This window comes from Rhinoraja longicauda, chromosome 30 (genome assembly GCF_053455715.1).
Source record: "Rhinoraja longicauda isolate Sanriku21f chromosome 30, sRhiLon1.1, whole genome shotgun sequence".
Taxonomy (NCBI): Eukaryota; Metazoa; Chordata; class Chondrichthyes; order Rajiformes; family Arhynchobatidae; genus Rhinoraja; species Rhinoraja longicauda.
The window spans coordinates 27403714-27427401 of record NC_135982.1 but is presented as its reverse complement, the minus strand read 5'-3'; the positions used below and the strand labels follow the sequence as shown (position 1 = coordinate 27427401).

Genomic DNA, 23688 nt, shown 5'->3' with positions numbered 1-23688 from the left:
TTGGTGGGTATTATGGAATGAGTTGCCAGAAAGAGCATTTAAAAGATAGATGGATAGGAAAGATTTAAAGTGATCTGAGGCAAACGCGGGCAAATGGGACTAGCTTTGATGGGGATGTTGTTCGGTTTGGACGAGTTGGGCCAAAGGGCCTGTTTCCGTGCTGCAGAACTCTATGATGTGATTGGGGAATTACGTCTACAAGGTACCAGTACATAGCTTGGCATTTGATAATACAGGCGTTCATTCTGTTACTGGTGACATCAATGAAGGAGGACATGCGGGCGGTCACGGTGGCACAGCGGTAGAGTTGCTGCCTTGCAGCGCTTGCAGCGCTGGAGTCCCGGGTTCCATCCCGACTGCGGGTGCTGTCTGTACCGAGTTTGTACGTTCTCCCCGTGACCATGTGGGTTTTCTCCGAGATCTTTGGTTTCCTCCCACACTCCAAAGACATACAGATTTGTAGGTTAATTAGCTTGGTATAAGTGTAAATTATCCCTGGTGCGTGTAGGATGGTGCTAGTGTGCGGGGATCGCTGGTTGGCGCGTACGCGGTGGGCCACAGGGCCTGCTTCCGCGCTGTATCTCTAAACTAAATGATTGCAGCATATGCAGGAGGAGAAACAGATTCAATGTTTCAGGTGAAGACTGTTCATTAAAGCACTCGAGATCCAAATTGAAATCGGGTCTCTGACACTGAGGCAGTAGGTCTACCAGCTGCGCCCCTGTGCATCCCCTGAGATTAAATATTGCTTCATTGAATTGAATTAAAACTTTTGCTGATAATGAGGAAAGTTGGAAAGGATTGTCGTTTAGCTGCGATACCAAAAATGGCATATGTGATGACTGCCTTTCAAACTGGGCATTTATACGATACGGTACGATAGAACTTTATTTATCCCAGGAAGGACATTGGTCTGCCAACAGTCATAAAACACAAGATACATGAAATTAAAGTGGCGAGTGGAAAGGATTGGCGATGTGCAAAGATTGGGGGGAAGGGAAAGGGGAGTCAGTCTCAGTCTACCCCACGACAGAAGGGGGAGGAGTTGTACAGTTTGATAGCCACAGGGAAGACGGATCTCCTGTGGCCTTCGTTCTGTGCTGCATCTCGGTGGGACCAGTCTGTTGCTGAAGGTGCTCCTCAGGTTGGCCAGCGTGTCATGGAGGGGGTGAGCTGTATTGTCCAGGATGCTCCGCAGTTTGGGGATATTTAGTAAACCAGGTTTGCCAGGGAACTGCTACAGTGCCAGCTTTGTCAGTTCAGACAATTAACTCCTTGATTCCCTTTGTCTGCAGGTTTTTGCACAAGCAAAGGAGAACTGATCAGTTCTATTCTGTATCCCAAACCTTTGGGATTTAAGTTCTACAAAGATGCTATGAAGTTCATTATCTTTCTTGGCGTTCTCGGTAGGTGTGTTGTTTATTCCATTCTGAATGGTTGTGCCTCTGTGCAATTATGACACTTTACTTCCTTCTGTGAGTAAACACCTGGTGCAGGCACGCTCTTGCTAAATACCAGGTGGAGAGTGAAGGCCCACAGCATTCTGCTGCTGCCAAAACTAGATGCTGAGGGTTTGACACGACTGTACAGCACCCAGCAGGCGAAGCAGCATTACTGGAGAGAGCAACAGAGTCAACATTGCAGATCAGTGACCCTTCATCAGTTCTGCAATATTGACTCGGTTTGTGGAGGGAAGCTGCAGGAGGAACTCGGTGGGCCAGGCATCACCTGTGGAGAGGCTGTGCACTCTCTGTCATGTATCAGTACCTTCCCGACCCTTCCCTGTCACTCCCACAGGCAGTATCAGGTCAGAAGAACAATTTTGTTATGACCGTCCTTAGCCTGACAACACTCCAACACCTCACAGTGGTGCTGCAGTAGAGTTGCGGCCTCACCGCGCCAGAAACCCGGGTTCAATCCTAACTACGGGTGCTGCCTGTGAGTTTGTACGTTCTCCCCGTGACCCGCATGGGTTTTCTCCGGCTGCTCCGGTTTCCTCCCATGCTCCGAAGACGTGCAGATAGACACAAGCGTTACTCCAGCGTTTTGTGACTATCTTCAGATTTGTAGGTTAATTGGCTCCTTTAAATCGTCCCTAGTGTTTGTGGGGTAGTCCTAGTGTACGGGGTGATCGCTGGCCCGTGTGGACGCGGTGGGCCGAAAGGCGTGCTTCCAGGCTATATCACTAAACTAAACCTCAATTGGCAAAGTATCAGCATGAGTCAATGCCTTCAGGCAAACCAGCGAGAAATAGACAGTGCAGTAGGAAGGAGACTAGACTCAATTACCGTATGCCTGGGTGTCTCAGAGAGCAGAACATCTGTATATTATTATTATTATATAACTAAAACTCTCATCTTGTCTGTATGCATGTATGTGTGTTCCCGAAGTACAGCCAAAACGGTACACGATAGCGCAACAATTTTAGGCCCACCGTACTCACCATTCACCTGCGGTGTGCATTGATCAAGTTTCGTTACATTATAAAAGTAATTAACTTAATAAACTTTAATAAATGCGCTCCCCCCCCCCCCGGCGCAGCAGCGCTGGGAGGACCAGCGCCCGTCCCGGCGTGCCCCATGCCTGACCTTCCTCCCATGGTGCAGCGCGGCGGCAGAGGGTCAAAGAAGATGGCCGCCGGCAGGACGAACATGCGGCAGTGCCTTGCGGCTGCTGGCCGCCCGGTGCCGGGGTGAGTGGTTCCCTCTCCCCCCTCGCCCGGCCACGGGGGAGACTCCCCGGCTGGCAACGTGTCCACCGGTCGTCAGTTGGGGGAGGGCTGCCTGGACTGGCGGCGGACCGCAACCCTGGGATCTTGCTGAGCGGTTTGGGGGTAAATAAAATGGAGTTTAGAAGTTTTTCAATGCAGGAGAGGTTTGGACCCGACGGGTCCATGGGTCGTCTAGTAGGGTATAGAACGATCATTAGATTTAATTTAATACCAACTATTGAGTTTTTTTAAACATTTTTTTACAGCTTTGATTGGAGACATATACAGCATAGTGATTCTAGAAAAGCAGAAGGTGAGTAGTTCGAGACTCTCGTCCTTGTTTAGTCTGGGGGCTCCTATTTCAGGCCTTGAATAAACCAATCACACTTTTCTTGTAATCATAGCTAGCATGTTGGAAAATCCCGGACTCCCAATGGGATTGTGAAGGATTGGGCAATGTGTAGTGGAAGAGTAGAAGGTGTGGACATCATTCAGAGTCCTCTCACATGTGCTGCTTTGGGGAAACCTTTAATGGGAATCCAGATCTTTCAAGCAAAAATAAAATCAAAGTATTCAGCAAAGTATTCAGCAGCAGAGAAACATTGAAAATAGCTGCAGGAGGAGGCCATTTGGCCCTTCGGGCCAGCATTGCCATTCATTGTGATCATGGCTGATCGTCCACAATCAGTAACCTGTGCCTGCCTTCTCCCCATATCCCTTGATTCCACTAGCCCCTAGTGCTCTGTCTAACTCTCTTTTAAATTCATCCAGTGAATTGGCCTCCACTGCCCTCTGTGGCAGAGAATTCCACAAATTCACAACTCTCTGGGTGAAAAAGTTTTTTCTCACCTCAGTTTTAAATTGCCTCCCCTTTATTCTTAGACTGTGTGGCCCCTGGTTCTGGATAATTTCAAGATAATTTCCAGCTGCCTTAGATATTTCAAAATCGCTAGTTTTAAAGTGCAGCAGTGGAGAAGGTAGCAGCTGATTATAAACTGTATTGTTTTATAGATTCATAGAGGGATACAGCACAGTAACAAGCTCGTTACTGCACCAAGCTCACACCATCAACCATCAATTTTCATTAATTTTACTTAAATCCCATTTATTTTTATTTTCCACACAATTTGGTCAACTGCCCTGGATTGTCCAACGTGTCTACACACCAGGGGCAGTTTGTAGTGGCTAATTAACCTCCCAAACCTTTGGGATGTGGGATGATCTTGAAGCACCTGGAGGAAACCCATGCCCAACTAGAACATGCAAACTCCACAGAGAGCACCTGAGGTCAGGATTGAACCCAGGTCTTTAATGCAGTGAGGTAGTAGTAGCTCTACCAGCTGTGCTGTCTGCCTTTAGTTGATGTCTTAAAATCTGAGATTTTGATGTCTTTTTGAGGAATTCTAAAATTCAGGCAAGGAATGAAAGTTAGTCCATTGGACGAGATGTAAACTTAGCCAGGCAGCACCTACATTGTGCTTTCTTTTGAAGAACAATGAAGCAATGTGCTGGAGTAACTCAGCGGGTCAGGCAGCATCTCTGGAGAACATGGATAGGTGATGTTTCGGGTCAGGACCCTTCTTTGGACTGATTGTGGTGGGGGGTGGGTGGGAGAAAGTTGGAAGAGAGGAGGGGGAAGGACAAAGCCTGGCAAGTGATTAGGTAGATGCAGGCGAGCTGGGTGTTAATTTTTCTACCCCCCCTCTTCCCTGTGCCCCACCTGGACTAGCATCCATTTTTCCCCTTCCACCAAGACTCTCTCAATAAACAATAGGTGCAGGAGGAGGCCATTTGGCCCTTCGAGCCAGCACCGCCATTCAATGTGATCATGGCTGATCATTCTCAATCAGTACCCCGTTCCTGCCTTCTCCCCGTACCCCCTGACTCCGCTATCCTTAAGAGCTCTATCTAGGCTTCGCAAGTCCCTTCTTTTCTCCTTATCTCTCACCTTTTTGTCTTTTCATCTCTGGCCTTTGTCTAACCATCTGCTTATAAAACCAATCCCTCTGACCTCTACCAACATCACTTGCCAGGATTTGGTGACCCGAAATGTCACCTATCCATGTTCTCCACAGATGCTGCCTGACCCGCTGAGTTACTCCAGCACTCTGTGAAACGTCACCTATCCATGTTCTCCGGAGATGCTGCCTGACCCGCTGAGTTACTCCAGCACTCTGTGAAACGTTACCTATCCATGTTCTCCACAGATGCTGCCTGACCCACTGAGTTACTCTTGCGCTTTATAGCTTTTTTTTGTTGTAAACCAGCATCTGCAGTTCCTGTGTGTTCAGTTTTCTCCAGACAGTTTTTGCCTCCTCTGTTCTGTCCTTGTTGAAAATATGTGGCTTTGAAACAAGCTGGATTTCCCAGTGACGCATCATTCCTTCCTTGGTGTGTCCAGGTGTCAGTGGGTCGTGTGGTGACGCGTATCCTTGATCTGATCACCATCATAATTCCGCCCGCACTACCTGCCGCGATGACTGTTGGGACTATCTATGCCCAAGACCGACTGAAAAAATACGGGATATTTTGTATCAGTCCTCCACGCATCAACATTTGCGGCAAACTGAAGCTCATCTGTTTTGATAAGGTGAGGTCTGTAAGAAGTTGTAATGAAGTTGTTTAACTTCATATAAAGTTCTTTATTAGCCAAAAGCATTGGAGACCGCAGAGAAAGAGTCCCATGATCTCAACCATCTCGATTGTTCTAATATCTTATAGCTCTAATAAAGCTAAGACCACGCATGTGCCAGACACATACCATAGGATGTCGGTCTGAAGACCAGGCCTGGATCAGAAATATACTGAGTGATCTACCAGGTCCATTTACATTGACTCCATTTACACCTCATGGATGTGAGTGTATGGACCTTACAGGTGCATTAAATCCATTTACACTTCATGCTGCCCCGGCAAGGCCACCAGCATAATCAAGGACAAGTCGCACCCTGGCCAACTCCCTCTTCTCCCCTCTCCCATCGGGCAAAAGGTATAGAAATATGAAAACGCACAAAAAGGTTTAGAAATAAGAAAATGCACACCTCCAAATTCAGGGACAGTTTCTTCCTAGCTGTTATCAGGCAACTGAACCTCATTGGAGACCCTCGGACTATTTTTGATTGGTCTTTACTGGACTTTATCTTGCATTGAATGTTATTCAAGTTATTCCCTTTATCGTATATCTGTACATGATTGTAATCATGTGTTGTCCTTCCACTGACTGGGTAACACGCAATGAAACCTCAGTATACGTGACAATAAACTAAACCGAACTAGGGTGCACTGTAGAAAATGACGCTAGATTGGATTTCTGGGTTATTGATTCATCACTAAGTATAATATAATAAATGTAATAAATGTTATTTGTCATATGTAGGTTGGCACAGGGTCGACGGTACAATGAAATGTATTTGACAAGACAACGGGTCACCTCAGCAGTAATATTCCAAGGATAAATAAAATTTAAAAAATGACATTAGTAAGGTAAAAAGACAATATTAAAAATAGATTAAAAGACAATATTAAAAATAATCAACATATATGATTTGAAATGTGTTTGAGTTCAGAAGCCTGATGGCCTGATGGTAGAAACTGTTCTTAAGTCTGGTGGTACGTGCAGCCATACTCCTGTATCGTCTGCCTGACGGTAACAAGGAGAACAGCCTGTGTGCTGGGTGGCTGTGGTCCTTGATTGATGCTGCGTGCCTTCCGCAGGCACCGCCGGTCGAAAATGTCCTGAGTGGCCGGGAGAAAGTTGCCAGTGATGTGCCGTGCCGTCTTCACCACTCTCTAGTGATTTGTGGCTGTGGGCAGAACAGTTCCCGTACCAGACTGTAATGCAGCCCGTCAGCAGGCTCTCGATGGTGCATCTGTAGAAGTTTTGTGAGGATGCTGGCGTTCATGCCAAACTTCCTCAGTCTTCTATGAATGAATACTTTATTGACAAGTCACTGTGAAATTCTTAGTTTTCCATACCCAAGGTATGCCAAGAGTCGCCACATAAAGGACGCCGACAGAATTTCACCAGCCGTTCTCAAGTTATGATGTGCTTTTCTCAGACAGGAACACTTACAGAGGAAGGTCTGGACTACTGGGGAGTGGCACTGGCAACAGGCAAGAACTTTGACCCAATTATTCACGACACCCAGCACCTTGGCAGCAGCCGGATGCTGCATGCGCTGGCCACGTGCCACAGCGTCACGCTGCTGAACAGCCAGCCGATCGGTGACCCACTCGACCTGAAGATGATCGAGTCAACTCGTTGGGTGAGTCGACTCTCAGACTAGTTTGTGTTGGAAGAAAGTGCAGATGCTGGTTTCAACTGCAGATTGACACAAAGTGCTGGAGTAACTCAGCGGGATAGGCAGCATCTCCGGAGAGTAGGAATGGGTGATGTTTCGGGTCGAGACCTTTCAAACTGTTTTTTTCAGTGTAGTTTAGAGATACAGTGTGGAAACAGGGCCCTCCAAGCCAACCGTCGCTCACCCCTACTCTAGTTCTATGTTTGCTCACATCTGCATCCTATACATTCGGGGTGATTTACAGAAGACAATTAACCTATAAACCTGTACGCATTTGGAATATGGGAGGAAACCAGAGAAAACCTATATGGTCACGGAAAACATCCAAACTCCACATAGACAGCACCCAGAGTCAGGATTGAACCTGTGTCACTGGCACTGTGAGGCAGCAGCTCTACCACTGGGCCACCTTTAATGTGTACTTAATGCGTTGCTTAAAGGAAAGGAGACCACATCTGGTGTTGTCCATCATTTCCTCATTCGAATATGTAATTCAAGAGTGTTTAATTGTCACGTGAGATGAACAATGAAATTCTTACTTGCAGCATTCTGAGAAAAGATTGAGAATTTGCAGGGTTTAAATCCCTAATTCATTAAGTGAGCTTGTGTCCTGGTTGGCAAAACGTCATCTCTCTATACTCTACATGGTGAATTACTGAGGTACAGTCACTTTTGACAGGGATGGAGGAGCCTTTCTCACCCCGACACTCCAAACATGTGCAGGTTTGTAAGCTAATTGACTTTGGTAACATTGTAAATTGTCCCTGGTGTGTGTGGGATAGTACTAGTGTGCGGGGATCACTGGTCAGCTAGACTCGGTAGGCCGAAGGGCCTTATCTCTAAACTAGACAGCGTAATGGGATTTTGGGGAAAAGGGTGGCAGAGGTATAAACATTCATCATATTGAGAAGTATATGGCCAAGCATTGAGGAACCAGAACCAAAAGCCTCGGAGTCAAGAGGAACTTGATTGGGTTGCTAATGCGAATGGTGTGAGATGAAAGGTGAACCTGTGTGGCTTTCATGATTCTGTCTGGTCGGAACCACGTCCTACAAACAGCAGTGAGATGGTTGAGCAGTTTTATTGGTTCCACGTCTCGATGCTGATGGCTGGGATGTCTGGCAGGTGCATGTAAAGAGCTCCAGGTGCTTGGTTCAATGGAGTTGCTGCACCTAATGTGGTAATTGCAGGAGGAAGAGGGTTTTACGTACCACACAGCAGCTTACTTTGCCTGACTCCAAGGAGCAGAACTAAGTAGGAAGCACAATTTAAAATGTAATAATTTAAACGCCTCCTTTCTCCTCCCAGTGTATCTTCACAAAGGCTATTTGAGAGAGCTCAGAGGCTCTTTGCCTGTTGTGCGATGCCCATTAGCACCACCTTGCGGCCAAATCCCGTCTCCTTCCACGTACATAAACTCCTGACACTGCATTTCAAGTCAAGTCAAGTATAATTTATTTGTCACACACACATAAATGTGCAGTGAAATGAAAGATTACCCACAGTCCAACAACAAGAGCAATAAAAATAAGCAATAACACACACAATCAAACAAAAAGAAACATCCATCACAGTGAGTCTCCTCCAGTCCCCTCCTCACTGTGATGGAAGGCCAGAATGTCTTTTCTCTTCCCCTGCCGCCTTCTCCCGCCGTCAGGCTGTTGAAGTTGCCGCGTTCCAGGCCGCGGCGGGCCGACCCAAGCCCCGCGATCCGGGGCAGGCGAACACGCTGCCGCTGCATTTGTTGTGGTCAGAACCCCCCCCCCCCCCCCGACTTCTTTAACATCGCCTTTGGAGTATCACATACAGGTGATCCTCAACTTACGATGGGGTTTCGTTCCGAGAAACCCATCACAAACCGAAAATACCGTACATCGAAATGCATTTGATACACGCGATCACGTGGCCCGGAAGCGAGCGGTGGCTCGTCACGGGTCACTGCCGTTTGCACCATCGCAGAGTGGAAATATCGTAATTCGGGGAGCAGCTGTACAAGAATATAAGTGAAGAAAGTATGTGAGAGGTTTCTGTTTAATGCGTTTGTTCTGCTTGGATGGTGGATCAGTAACCGAAGCTGTATTGTTGTGTAGGAAAATAACTGCAGATGCTGGTACAAATCGAAGGTATCACAAAATGCTGGAGTAACTCTCCCACTGTCTTCCTGCCTCCACCTATATCCCGCCCCCCCCACTGACATCAGTCTGAAGAAGGGTCTCGACCCATTCCTTCTCCCCAGAGATGCTGCCTGACCCGCTGAGTTACTCCAACATTTTGTGATACCTTCGAAGCTGTACTGCTAGTTTGTTCATACATTACTTCTATGTACGTTGAGGAATATGTACGTAAAAAAACACTGGAGTAACTCAGCGTGTCAGCCAGCATCTCTGGAGAGAAGGAATGGATCATGTTTCGGGTCGAGACCCTTCCTCCGACTGAGAATCAGGGAAGAGAGAAACGAGAGATGTAAACGGTGATTTAGAGAGATATCGAACAAATGAATAAAAGATATGCAAAGAAAAAGTAACGGTGATAACGAAATATGTTCTCTATTTTCAGACTCTGAATGATGAGATCACAAACGTGGACATAAGCAGAAGCTTTGGAATGAAGGTTCTAGCTGTGATGAAGCCTCCGCTGGTGGAAGATCAGCCTTATGGAAGTGTGAGTGTCCTGGTTTAGTGGTTGTGGCACTGAGACAGAATGGTCAGTGTTACATTGTTGCACGCTAATCTGTTTTTTGGCTTGGCCCTTTATAAATGAAGCGTTCCATCAATCATGTATGTGAGGAGTAACCAGAAATGTCCAGGTGGTAGAAGCAAGGAACTGCAGGTGCTGGTTTGCACCAAAAAAAAAAGCACAAAGCGCTGGAGTAACTCAGCGGGTCAGGCAGCAACTCTGGAGAACATGGATAGATGATGTTTCGGGTCGGGAAGAAGGGTCCTGACCAGAAACGTCACCTATCCTTGTTCTCCAGAGATGCTGCCTGACCCGCTGAGTTACTCCAGCACTCTGTGAAACGTCACCTATCCATGTTCTCCAGAGATGCTGCCTGACCCGCTGAGTTACTCCAGCACTCTGTGTCCTTGTGTGTCCAGATGGTAAATGCACTGTTCAGTGTAGTACTGAAGCAGTCAGACTAACAACTTCACTGCTTCATCTGTTTATCTATGTAAAATTCAACTGCGATGAAAGGGAAATAAAAACCTGGGCTAGGCAAATAAATATTTGCCTGATGCCTGAGGCTTGTTCTTCGTGAGTAGTCTTGCTTAAGACTGCATTTGTTTGGATATGGACAAGGTTTGACTCTGATGTGATATTCCCATTGTGGAATGGCTGGCTAGAACTTGCTATCTCCCCGTACAAATTAATAATTACTTGGGCCAGAATCAGCCAACTCACCTCAGAGTAAAGAATATTAGAGTTAATTTCTATGAAAAGCAGTAACTAAAGTAGGTAGACACAAAATGCTGGAGTAACTCAGCGGGTCAGGCAGCATCTCTGGAGAGAAGGAATGGGTGATGTTTCGGGTCAAGACCCTTCTTCAGACTGATGTCAGGGGATGGGGCGGGATAGAGATAGAATGTAGTAGGAGACAGGAAGACTCCTGCACCCACTAGGGACAATTTATTTTACATGTACCAAGCCAATTAACCTACAAACCTGCATGTCTTTGGAGTGTGGGAGGAATCTGAAGATCTTGGAGAAAACCCATGTGGAGAACGTACAAACTCCGTACAGACAGCACCCGTAGTCGGGATCGAACCCGGGTCTCCGGCGCTGGATTCGCTGTAAGGCAGTACCGCTGCACCACCGTGACTGGAGCACCCGGAAAAAACCCACACAGGCCACGGGGAGAAAGTCCAAACTCCGTACATACAGCACTCATCGTTATGATCGGACCCACGTATCTGGCGCTGTAAGGCAACACATCTACCATTGCGCCACCTCCTGCCCGCACTTGCTCCATTCCCTGCACAGATGTACTTATCTGTTCTTTCTCTCATCTCCAGAAACAAGAGACGGTTTTGGGGATTTTCCGCCGTTTTCCATTTGGCTCATCATTGCAGAGAATGAGTGTGATCACAAAGAAACCAGATGATTCACCATTTGAGGTGTACATGAAAGGTGCACCTGAGATGGTGGCGAGTCTCTGCTTAAAGGAAACAGGTAACTGACCTGAGCTGATAGCCTGAAGCCTTGCATCATTTCTGTTTGTTGGTATAATAGTTTTTGAATGTTTCGTTTATTACATTTAGAATAAATAATATATAGGGATTGACATATTCTTGATTAGTGCGGGTGTCAGGCGTTATGGGGAGAAGGCAGGAGAATGAGGTTGAGAGGGAGAGATAGATCAGCCATGATTGAATGGTGGAGTAGACTTGATGGGCCGAATGGCCTTTTTCTGCTCTTAGAACTTATGAACTTATAGAGCTTTGCTTTTCACTCTTAATAGTCGGATGTTAAAAGTTTACCAAAATTAGGGGAATCATTAACCATATACACTATTTGGTGATCTTGTGTATTTTTGTTTAGTTTGGAGATACAGCGTGGAAACAAGCCCTTCGGCCCACCGAGTCTGCACCAACCATCGGTCCCCGCACACTAACATTATCCCACACCCTCGGGACAATCGTCAATTTTACCAAAGCCAATTAACCTACAAACCTGTACGTCTTTGGAGTGTGGGAGGAAACCGGAGCACCCGTAGAAACCCCACGCAGTCACGGGGAGAACGTTCAAACTCCGTACAGACAGCGCCTGTAGTCAGGATCAAACCCAGGTCTCTGGCTCCGTGAGGCAGCAACTCTACCTGCTGAGCCACATGTGCACACAGGACAATTGAGTAGAGAGTGAACAGCGTGATTTGACAGTGACAGGAACTGTTTTATTGGGATCTGAGCAAGGCATGTATCTCAATGGGTGTTGGATTGGGAGCTAGCTCAGACCGTGGGAGAGAGGCTGCATGTTGAAGATTCTGGCATTGGAATATGGAAATGCTGGTTGGGTTGGGTGGGGTGGGGCAGGAGGAATGGTAGACAAGAACTTCATTCAGTGAGTTATAAAAATACAGGGCTGGAGAATACTACTTTGGAGAATTGCGGAACAAGATGGGAAAACTGATGGTGATAATAGAGGCCAGTATTTACAGCATTGGACAACCTGGTTCTGATAGAATCTTTGAAAGAGTCCTGATACTTCAAAATATGCAAAGTATGTTATCTGAATTTGCAAGATATTTTTATATCAGAGTAGGTTACTTTATTTCCATGTTGATCACTGTGAAAGATGTTAAAGGTGGCTAACAGAGGGTGGCATGGTAACGCAGCGGTAGAGCTACTGCCTTACTGCCTCAGAGACCCGGGTTCGATCCTGACTACGGGTGCTGTCTGTACGGAGTTTGCACGTTCTCCCCCTGACCTGCGTGGGGTTTCCCCAGTTCCCTCCCACACTCCAAAGACGTACAGGTTTGTAGATTAATTGTCTTTGCTAAAAGTGTAAGTTGTCCCTAGTGTGTGTATGATAGTGTTCGTGTGCGGGGATCACTGGTTGGCGCGGACCTGGGGCCAAAGGGCCTGTCTCCGCCCTGTACCTCCAAACTAAACTATAGGCTAAACTAATATTAACATACCACAAAACACCATGATTCTCAGCTGTTCCTTGGTTGGGATTGGCAGCTTTTCGTGGTTGAGTGGGAGTAGTTGAGTGGAAAGAACTTAAGATAGCTTTCAAACGTTGAAGACTTTTACTAAATGTGAAATCAGAGGGGGTATGTGTAAGGAATACTGTTCCCTTGGACTGATGACTGATCAATCATTCCAGTAGCTGATCAATAAGATCCATGTTTCAGTTCAAACTGAGAGGTGATTTATGTGGCTTAATTCCTAAACATATACATATTTGTATGTCTGAAGAAGGGTCTCGACCTGAAACTCTCCAGAGATGCTGCCTCTCCCGCTGAGTCACACTGGCATTTTGTGTCTATCTACATATTTGTCTTATCTGCAGTCCCACCTTATACATATTTTTGTTTCCAGTTCCTGCAGATTTTTTAGAAACATTAAGGTATTACGCCAAAGATGGGTATAGAATTCTGGGACTTGCATACAAGACACTAATTGAAGACGTTACCTTTGAGGCAGTGCACATGTTGGAGAGGTATGTAGCTGCTATTATAATTTGCGCTTCTTTGATTTGAATTTTTTATGTCCTAAGCATAAAGATCCAATTGGGAAAAATACTCTTGTATCCACCATTTATTGGACATGGACACTCTATTAATGAATTAATTCTTTCACAGGTACTCGATGGTTGAGCAATCTCTCTCCCTCTGTTAATTAATTCAAGCTCTGTTAATAATTAGTCTTGTAATTTGATGCTTGGCTTTGCTTTGCTTCAGTTCATTAAAACAGGGTGGTGCAGTGGTACAGTCTTAGAGTTGCTGCCTTGTAGCACTAGAGACCTGACTACGGGTGCTGTCTGTACAGGGTTTGTACGTTCTCCCTGTGAGTGACCGCGTGGGTTTTCTCCGGGTGCCCCGTGTCCTCCCGCATTCCAAAGACATGCAGGTTTGTAGGTTAATTGGCTTCTGGAAATTGTCCCTACCGCGTAGGATCGAACTAGTGTGTGGGGATCGCTGGTCGGTGTGGATTCGGTCGGCCGAAAGGCCTGTTTCCGCGCTTTATCTCTAAACTAAACTAACAATATACGAACAATGGCAAGAAAAAAGTTTGTGCCTAAACCAGAAAATTCTGGAAACAGTCAGGCTGCATCTGTGGAAAGGGCAACTGCATTAACTGAATTGAATTGAATTGAATAAATTTTAGTAGCCAAGTATGTATACATACAAAGAATTTGCCTTGGTGCTTTGCTCGCAAGCAACATCACGACATACAGTAAACAATTTTTTTTTAAGCATTATATTTTAAAAGTATGAAGAATGAAATAAAATACCAGGGCAAAAGGAGACTACAGACTTTTGGTTGTTGAGTAGAGCTATTGCTCGTGGGGAAAAAGCTGTTTTTAGTGTCTGGCTGTGGCGGCTTTGATAGTCTGGAGTCGCCTTCCAGAGGGAAGATTTTCAAAGAGTTTGTGGCCTGGGTGAGAGGGGTCAGAGATGATCCTGCCCGCTCGCTTCCTGGCCCTTGCAGTGTACAGTTCGTCATGGGGGGGGGGGGGGGGGGGGGAGGGTGGAGGTTGCAGCCAACAACCTTCTCAGCTGTGCAAACGATCCGTTGCAGCCTCCGGATGTCGTGCTTGGTGGCTGAGCCAAACCAGACCATGCTGGAGAAGGTGAGGACGGACTCTATGATGGCAGTATAAAACTGGAGCATCATTGCCAGTGGACTGGCTGTTGCTCTCTTTCCCAGTCCTGATAATGCGTCTTTGACCTAAACAGTTAACTCTTTCCACAGGTGCTGCCTGACTCAATGTTTCCAAACCTTTCTGGTTTTATTTCAAATTTCCAACATCTAAAGTTTTAAATTCTCCATTTGTCTGCTCTGCTTTGAGCACTACGATACATGTTTGGTAATACGTGATACTCGGGGCAGCTGGCGTTATTTACATGTGCCACACTCGATGCAGCGTCTGATTCCGAATTAAAGACCGCGCTGCCAATGAGACGCTGTGTTTTTCTCCGGACAGGAATTCCGTCGAGAGCGAGATGACATTCCTGGGATTCCTGATCATGAGGAATATTTTGAAACCGGAAACAAAACCTGTCATTGACAACCTGATCAGAGCCAATTTCCGAACTGTAATGGTGACAGGTAGGAAGCCTTAGTTACAAAGATCATCAGAGCAGAATTAGGCCACTCGGCCCATCGGGTCTACTCTGCCATTCAATCACGGCTGATCTATCTCTCCCTCCTAACCCCATTCTCCTGCCTTCTCCCCCCTCCCCCCCCCATAACCCCTGGCACCTGTACGACAGAGTACAGGAGTGTGAAAAGACATTCTGGCCTTCCATCACAGTGAGGAGGTGACTGGAGGAGACTCACTATGATGGATGTTTCTTTTTGTTTGGTGTTGGTTTATGATTGTGTGTGTTATTGCTTATTTTTATTGCTTATTTTTATTGGTCTTATTGTTGGACTGTGGGTAATCTTTCATTTCTCTGCACATTTATGTTTATGTGACAAATAAATTGACTATTGTTGCATGTACCAAGGTACAGTGAAAAACTTTTGTTGCGCTCTATCCAGTCAGCGGAAAGACAATACATGATTACAATTGAGCCATTCACATTTGTATAGATGCATGGTAAGGGAGTAACGTTTAGTGCAAGGTAAAGCCAGTAAAGTCTGCATCAAAGATAGTCTGAGGGTCACCAATGAGGTAGATAGTTCAGGCTTGCTCTTAGTGGTGGTGGAACGAGGCATATCAAGATGCTCTATGTTGTGTCTTGGTGCACCATTCCAGCTTTACGTCCTTGTCGTTCACCCTGGGTAGTTCTACGGAACTGGCAAAATCTGCAGCCAAGCGTCAACTACCGTACCCTGAAGCACCAATTGCCACTTTTGATTGTGGTAGTTGACATACAAAAGAAAGAAAGATTTCCTTGGCTGAGCAGTTGTACTGTCCTGATAGATGTACACTGATGATAGACTGCCCTCTCTTGGGGGCTGTTGGAAGTACATCATCCACATGATGTTTAAAATCTAAATTTTGAATCTTGCATGAAAGGTTATTCACATTACTCCCTGTATCCTGTATCTGTCCACTGTGGACGGCTCGATTGTGATCATGTATTGTCTTTCCGCTGACTGGTTAGCACGCAACAAAAGCGTTTCAACGAACCTCTCGAAGGTATTTATTCACAAAATGCTGGAGTAACTCAGCAGGTCAGGCAGCATCTCGGGAGAGAAGGAATGTGTGACCTTTCGGGTCGAGACACTTCTTCAGACTGAATAAGGGTCTCGACCCGAAACGTCACCCATTCCTTCTCTCCCGAGATGCTGCCTGACCTGCTGAGTTACTCCAGCATTTTGTGAATAAATACCTTCGATTTGTACCAGCATCTGCAGTTATTTTCTTTCAACGAACCTCGGTACACGTGACAGTAAACTAAACTCAAACTCAAATATATTTCCAGTTCTTGTTTCCTGAGCCTTCATGAATAGTTTATTCCAACATTTCCATAAGGGGCACTATTCCACAGGAGACAGTGGCCTTTTGATAGGACAGAAATCCTGGCTTCCAGTGTTGTAATTTTAATAGTTAAAGCAAGCCAGAGCTCTGAGGATCTTAGGCAGACACAAAATGCCGGAGTAACTCAACGGGTCAGGCAGCATCTCTGGAGAGAAGGAATGGGTGACGTTTCGGGTCGAGACCCTTCTTCAGACTGATGTCAGGGGATGGGGCGGGACATTTGTACAAACTCCGTACGGACAGAACCCGTAGTCCAGATTGAATCTGGGTCCCTACCTCTGTGAGTCTTTGCTCCATTCTATAAAATACACTTTTCAGAAGTGGCTTTTGTTAACTAGGTAGGAGTAGGTTTAAGAGTTCAAGACCTGACAACAAAAATTAAACAGGCTAACCAGAGAGAAGGCTCCCGATACAAAACTCCGTCAGCCCATTCCCATCACAGATGCTGCATGACTCACTGAATTCCTCCAGCACTTTGTGCTGTTGCTCAAGATTCCAGAATGTGCAGTTTCTTGTGTCCTCGGGCTAATCAAATCCTCTTTCTTCCAGGAGATAACACGCTGACCGCTCTGAATGTGGCCAGGAATTGTGGAATGGTGGGTTTGACAGACAAAGTAATCTTTGCCCATGCGTCGCCACCCTTGGCTGACAAACCTGCCTGTGTGAAGTTCCTGCCTGCAGACACAGCACCAGATCTGAATGGGACCGAGGTAAGTCATTGTTTAGTTTAGTTTAGAGATACAGCGCGGAAACAGGCCCTTCGGCTAACCGCGTCCTACCCACACTAAGGTAAATTTACATTTATACCAAACCAATTAACCTACAAACCTGTACGTCTTTGGAGTGTGGGAGGAAACCAGAGCACCTTGAGAAAACCCATGCGGTCATGGGGAGAACGTACAAACTCCGTACAGACAGCACCCGTGGTCAGGATCGAACCCGGGTCTCTGGCACCGTGAGACGGCAACTCTACCACTGCGCCACCGTTAGTAGAGGGGCTGGTGGGGGAAGTGTGGTAGACTCTGAAACTTGTGCTATGTGTGTATCTGTACCTTGCCTACTGTTCGAGTTTACCCATGTGTTTTCGTCTCATCTTTTATTGTAGCAGCTGCAGCAACAGCCAGAGAACCACGCTTTGCAACAGTCTTACTATCACTTTGTACTGAATGGGGGGTCTTTTGCAGTGATTTACGACCATTTTCCGGATCTGCTAGAAAAAGTGAGATTTCAGATCTGATCTTCACAACTTAACTGCAAACCGAGGTTGAAAGATTGTATGCCTTACTTTGGTCTCAAATATTCCATAATTCTGTCAGAAATGGGTGTAACTCGTTCATTGAGCATAAGGTACTGGGTGTTTGGAAGGGAATTAGTGTTGTGGACACAGACCTTTGGAATAGTTAAGGGGTTAGATTTAGCTTTAGAGATACAGCGAGGAAACAGGCCCTTCGGCCCACCGAGTCCGTGCCGCCCAGCGATCCCCGCACATTCACACTATCCTACACACACTAGGGACAATTTTTACATTTACCCAGTCAATTAACCTACATACCTGTACGTCTTTGGAGTGTGGGAGGAAACCGAAGATCTCGGAGAAAACCCACGCAGGTCACGGGGAGAAGGTACAAACTCCGTACAGACGGCGCCCATAGTCAGGATCGAACCCGAGTCTCCGGCGCTGCATTCGCTGTAAGGCAGCAACTCTACCGCTGCGCCACCGTGCGTATTGGTTTAAATGGAAGACGGAACCCGGGACGACCAAAGAAGACGATGCTGATGGAAGACGCATATGTAGAAACAATGGAGGAGTAGGGCAGATGTGTGGGGCGTCCGTCACTGTGCCCGTCGGAAACCAGCACCACTGCGTCGCTAATGCTAGCAGCCATTTTAATTAATTAATTGGTTTGAATGGGGGTGGTTGGATGGTACAGGACTTGTTTGATATTAGTTCAGTTCGGTTTAGTTTATTGTCACGTGTACCGAGGTACAGTGAAAAGCTTTCGATGCGTGCTAACCAGTCAGTGGAAAGACAATACTTTATTACAATTGATGCGTTTACAGTGTACAGATACATGATAAGGAAATAACGTTTAGTGCAAGATAAAGCCTATTAATGGAAACAGTTATTTTTACTAAGGCAGGTAGTGTCAAGAGCTCTGATTTATCTTCTGCACCTCATTATTAGAAAGTCTGTGTGGAACTGCAATATTCATTGGGAATGGACACGGCCCCCAATCTAAGGAATAGGAAGGAACTGCAGGTGCTGGTTTAAACTGAAGATGGACACAAAATGCTGGAGTAACTCAGCGGGACAGGCAGCATCTCTGGAGAGAAGGAATGGGAGACGTTTCGGGTTGAGTCCCTTCTTCAGAAGGTTCTCGACCTGAAACGTCACCCATTCCTTCTCTGCAGAGATGCAGCCTGTCCTGCTGAGTTACCCCAGCATTTGTGCCTAATTCCCATTCTAGGGGGTATGAGTACATACAGTATATATAGTAGGTCTCAGGGTCTTTAAAACCAGCAGCAAATGAATTAGGCCGTCATTCTAATCCACCTCATTTTCTAATTGCCTCTTCTCAGATCCTGCTTCGGGGCACTGTTTTTGCTCGGATGGCTCCCAATCAAAAGACTCAACTGGTGGAGAGTTTGCAGAAATTGGAGTAGGTTGATATTTTTTATCATTTAATGTAGAGTCATAGAGAGGTATAGCATGTAAACAGGCCCTTTGGTGTCCACACTGGCCATCAACCACCCATTTATACTCATTCTACACTAATCTAACGTTAATCTCTCCACATTGTTATCAGTTCCCCCCAGATTCAAGCACTCGCCTGTGCACAAGGGGTATTTTACACAACACCCAATTAACCCACCAACCCGCACGTCTTTGGGATGTGGCGGGGTGGAACCTGGGGCACCTGGAGGAAACCCACTTGGTCACGAGGAGAATGCGCAAACTCCCCACAGACAGCACGCGGGGTCAGGGTTGGTCCCGTGTCTCTGGCGCTGTGAGACAAAGGTATCACACCTACAAGCTGCGCCCCTAGGCTGAAAATAGATTGCATTAATGTTGTACATATCCACTAGAAGTTCATCTGTGACACAGAAAACATTGGCTGTAATTTGTGCCAGTAACTTTGTCGAGGGTGACGTTTCTCAACATCAGCATTCAAGGGGGCAGCATTTAAATTCTGTACCCATTTCTTTCTTTTTGAATTTGTTGGAAGCAGTAATTTAGTTTGGAGATGCAGCACGGACACGGATCCATTGGCCCACCACACCGACCAGCGATCCCTGCACACTTACACCCTCCCACACACACAATTTATAATTATACCAAGCCAATTAACCTACAAACCAGTACGTGTTTGGGAGGAAACCGGAGATCCTGGGGAAAACCCACGCAGGTCACGGGGAGAACGTACAAACTCCGTACAGACAGCGCCCGTAGACAGGATGGAAGCCGGGTCTCCGGCGCTGTGGGGCAGCAGCTCTACCCGCTGTGTCACCGTGCCGTCCCAGTCAGCTGGGGTTTTCTGCTGTCTGTGAAGCCACAGATCGGTTTGTAACATTGACCCTTTCTTCAGGTACACGGTAGGAATGTGCGGAGACGGAGCCAACGACTGTGGGGCTTTGAAAGCCGCAGATGCCGGCATCTCCCTCTCGGAGTCCGAGGCCTCGGTGGCATCCCCCTTCACCTCCAAAATAGACAACATTGAGTGCGTGCCAATGGTCATTCGGTGAGTTCCCGGACAACTTATTGTGATGGAAGGTTTATGGGGTATTGGAAATGTCACCAAATTCCCAAGATGCTACAGAAAACCTGGAGCTAGCTCCATTTTAGCTAGGTACCGTCACTTATTCTATACTGTACTAAAGTTGTCTGTCAGACCTGTGCACTTTCTAGATTGCTGACATTAACAACGGTCTGTGTTTTTTCACTTCGGGTTATTTTCTGTCTCACTATTAATTTTCATTTCGGTCTCGAGCCTTTCAGTTCTCGTATGTAACACATTCCTCGTTTTTTGTAGGGAAGGTCGAGCCTCTCTTATTACCTCCTTTGGAGTTTTCAAATACATGGCCATGTACAGCATGATCCAGTTTGTCTCGGTGCTAATATTGTACACAGTAAGTTCATACATTTAGTACAAGTACCATTCTAGCAGCCATGTGTAGGAAAGAACTGCAGATGCTGGTCTAAATCGAAGGTGGACCCAAAATGCTGGAGTGACTCAGTGGGTCAGGCAGCATCTCGGCAGATATTCTAGCAACCATTTTGGACTCAATAATATTCCTGATGCGGGCAGTTTGGCTACAGCAACACTTACCATGAAATAACTTGAGATGCAAAGGGGTTGAGAGGATGTGCTGTCGGATCCTGGCCATTGTATTGTGAGAAAATGGAGTGACTTACCAAAACTTACCGAATAATGAAAGGCCTGGAGGTCAGGTCAATTAATATTTTTAAGGCGGAGATTGACAGATTCTTGATTAGTACGGGTGTCGGGGGTTATGGGGAAAAGGAAGGAGAATGGGGTTGAGAGGGAGAGATAGATCAGCCATGATTGAATGGCGGAGTAGACTTGATGGGCTGAATGGCCTAATTCTGCTCGGAGAACTTGTGAACCATTGCACTGTCAGGTCAGGGTATGTTGTAATGTGGAAGTTGTTTGCAGTAAGATCCAGTTCCCATTTCCTTTAAAGGCACTGATCAATCTTTGGATTCTGTTCTACATCGGATGGGTGAGCCCCCCCTTGCCTTCCTGTTGATCTTGCTCCAGGCCTGATCCACCCTTTCCTGACATCTACTACCCTTTGCCTGACCAGTGATTATTTTGTGTTTCAAATGCTGACCCATCGAGTTCAGCCCGTAGCAGAGAACAGGAAACTTAATAGACACAAAATGCTGGAGTAACTCAGCGGGACAGGCAGCATCTCTGGAGAGAAGGAATGGGTGACGTTTTGGGTCGAGACCCTTCTTCAGACTTCGGATTTCAGCCCAAAACGTCACCCATTCCTTCTCCCCAGAGATGCTGCTTGTCCCACTGAGTTACTCCAGCATTTTGTGTCTATCTTCGGCCTGTAACCAGCATCTGTAGTTCCTTCCTGCACCTACCGGGAAACTTCATGTTATTCTTTATTGTTTTGTTAAGAAAAAGTTCCGTTTAGTTTGTCCTGCAGCCTCCGGTCTCGATTATACTTGTCAGTATACTGTCCATCAGTCCAGAGACTTCACTGTTCTGAAATGTTTTATTTATTTTTGATGCAGATCAACTCAAACTTGGGAGACTGGCAGTACCTGTACTTTGACCTGGTCATCACTACAACTGTGGCCATACTCATGGGCCGAACAGGTCCTGCAAAAGAGCTTGTGGCACAACGGCCTGTGGGGAGTCTGATTAACATTACCATCTTGGGCAGCCTACTGCTACAGACTGTGCTGATAATCCTGATTCAGGTCCTTGCGTACACCGTCACCACCACACAGAGCTGGTAAGCATGTGGCCATTTTCCCGAGTTGTACAACTACCCACGGGATGAAAGAAAGTAGTCACATTAAAAACATATTAAAGCAAACCACAAACCACCTGAATCTTTCAAATTAGAGTTGTGTGCTGTCTTATGTAATTATTCTTGGCATATTGGCCGGGAAAGGTTAGACATTTGCCACCCTACCGAAACAGCGCGGAAACACGCCCTTCGGCCCACCGAGTCCGAGCCGACCAGCAATCCCCGCACACTAACGGTATCCTACACACTAGGGACAATGTACAAATTTACCAAAGCCAATGAACCTACAAACTTGCACATCCGGACAGACAGCACCCGTGGTCAGGATGGAACCCAGTTCTCTGGCGCTGTGAGGCAGCAGTTCTAGTGCTGCGCCACCCTCAATAGTGATTATTATACAAAGCTGCTGGAGATGTTTAGAACTTAAGAGTAAAATGTGGAGCAAATGTTCCTGCGACTTTTCCCACGCTGATAGTTTGCCTTCATTCACTGTCTTAACTCTTACATTTTGGATTGTAATTTTGTGGTGGTAACAAAGAAGGAATTTTGACATTGAAAGCCAGCAATTTTGAAGAAAGAAAATTGGAGAAAAAAAAACTCTGATTCTCAATAGATCTGTTTATCTATCTGTGGTTGGGTGTATAATGGTGTGATGTTTTCAGTGTTCAATGTCATCTGCCTTGGAGGTTGGTCACTCATAAGTGCTAAAGAAAAAAATAATGCAGCATAATCAATAGAATTGTGACGTTGAAGATTTTAATTATTTATTCCTTCTGGAGAACAAAGGAAATGGCCTGACCCGAAACATCATCTGTTGATTTCCCTCCACAGATGCTCCCAGATCCGCCGAGTTCCTCCAGCAGTTTTTTTTGTTGTTCACAAAACCAAAACTTGGTTGTCACCATTTGTGTTTCACCTTTGGTTCCCACATCCTTCCTCAATTTTGTGTTCCTGGAATGACCGCTCTAAGAAACAAAATCTGGGTGAACGTGTTTTTATTTCCAGTGGTTGAACTAGAATATTTCATATGTCGCCCTTTGTAGATTGTTGTTAGTGTAGAGACGTCGCGGATATTACGGGTTGCCTTTTGCTGGTCACTGTAAACAGCGTCAGGTTCCTTTGTTTTTGAAGGTTTGTTCCTGCCACCATCAGCTCCGCTGGCAACAAACTGCCAAACTATGAAAACACTGCGTTGTTCTGTATATCTGGATTCCAATACCTCATCCTGGCAACAGCACTTTCCAAAGGTCAACCCTTTCGCAAGCCGCTGTACTCTAACGGTACCTTGTTCTTTTACTATATTTAATGAAGATATTATTTAAGCGTACCTTTGTAAAGATTGTGAGTGGAGCATTTTGTTATTCGTGGCTGCGTTCTGCTTCAGGAGGAGATAAGACTTTTCTTTGCCTTCCATCACAGTGAGGGTGTGCCTGGAGCAATCACTGTGATGGCTGTTTGTGTTAAAATTGTAATTGTGTGTCTTGTGTTCTTTATTGTCTACTGCCGGACCCTGACGTGAGAGGACGCTGGCGCTATTTGTCCGCCGCTTCTCCGTCAGGATAGTTCATTTGTTTGTTTTTATGTCATGACTGTTTTTGTAAAGCGTCTTTGAGCATTTGGAAAAGCGCTATATAAAATAAATGTTTATTATTATTATTATTATTCAGCATTTTCCATCTACTGTTATCCTTCAGATACAAGGCAGTTGGCTAGTAAATTTATAGACGTAAATTTTTCGGCCATAAGAGTTTAAGCTGCATGAAACTGTGGTGTTTCCCATCTCTCATTGATACCGAGCTACATCTTAAAGCTTTTTGCTGTAGCTCGGTACATGTGACAATAAACTAAACTGAAACATTACATAACGGAATACTAAAAGGACCTGGTCTTCCATTGCACACCTGTGTCGTCCCAGATCTGATTCTTGTTTGCACTTCTGCTTCTCTGTTGTAGTGATGGATTACAAACGTTTAAATATCTCTGCAGCCCCCAACAATTCCGATTCACTTACTG

General features: G+C 46.0%; 1 protein-coding gene across 2 annotated transcripts in view; it reads left to right on the top strand.

Moving 5' to 3' along the window:
• The window catches only part of atp13a2 (ATPase cation transporting 13A2), a 66785-nt gene that overhangs the window by 36306 nt on the left and 6791 nt on the right, over positions 1–23688 (top strand). For both annotated transcript variants that reach the window (XR_013549151.1, XM_078425114.1), the window contains exons 13-27: positions 1296–1406; positions 2977–3023; positions 5112–5300; positions 6769–6975; positions 9568–9672; positions 11022–11178; positions 13050–13170; positions 14659–14783; positions 16714–16874; positions 17270–17383; positions 18745–18824; positions 19752–19904; positions 20196–20292; positions 21434–21657; positions 22807–22955. Coding sequence is in view for 1 of the 2 variants with exons in the window: in XM_078425114.1 (XP_078281240.1) it covers positions 1296–1406; positions 2977–3023; positions 5112–5300; positions 6769–6975; positions 9568–9672; positions 11022–11178; positions 13050–13170; positions 14659–14783; positions 16714–16874; positions 17270–17383; positions 18745–18824; positions 19752–19904; positions 20196–20292; positions 21434–21657; positions 22807–22955 (2040 nt within the window). In the remaining variant the exon portion in view is untranslated. The remainder of the gene's footprint in view (positions 1–1295; positions 1407–2976; positions 3024–5111; positions 5301–6768; positions 6976–9567; positions 9673–11021; positions 11179–13049; positions 13171–14658; positions 14784–16713; positions 16875–17269; positions 17384–18744; positions 18825–19751; positions 19905–20195; positions 20293–21433; positions 21658–22806; positions 22956–23688) is intronic.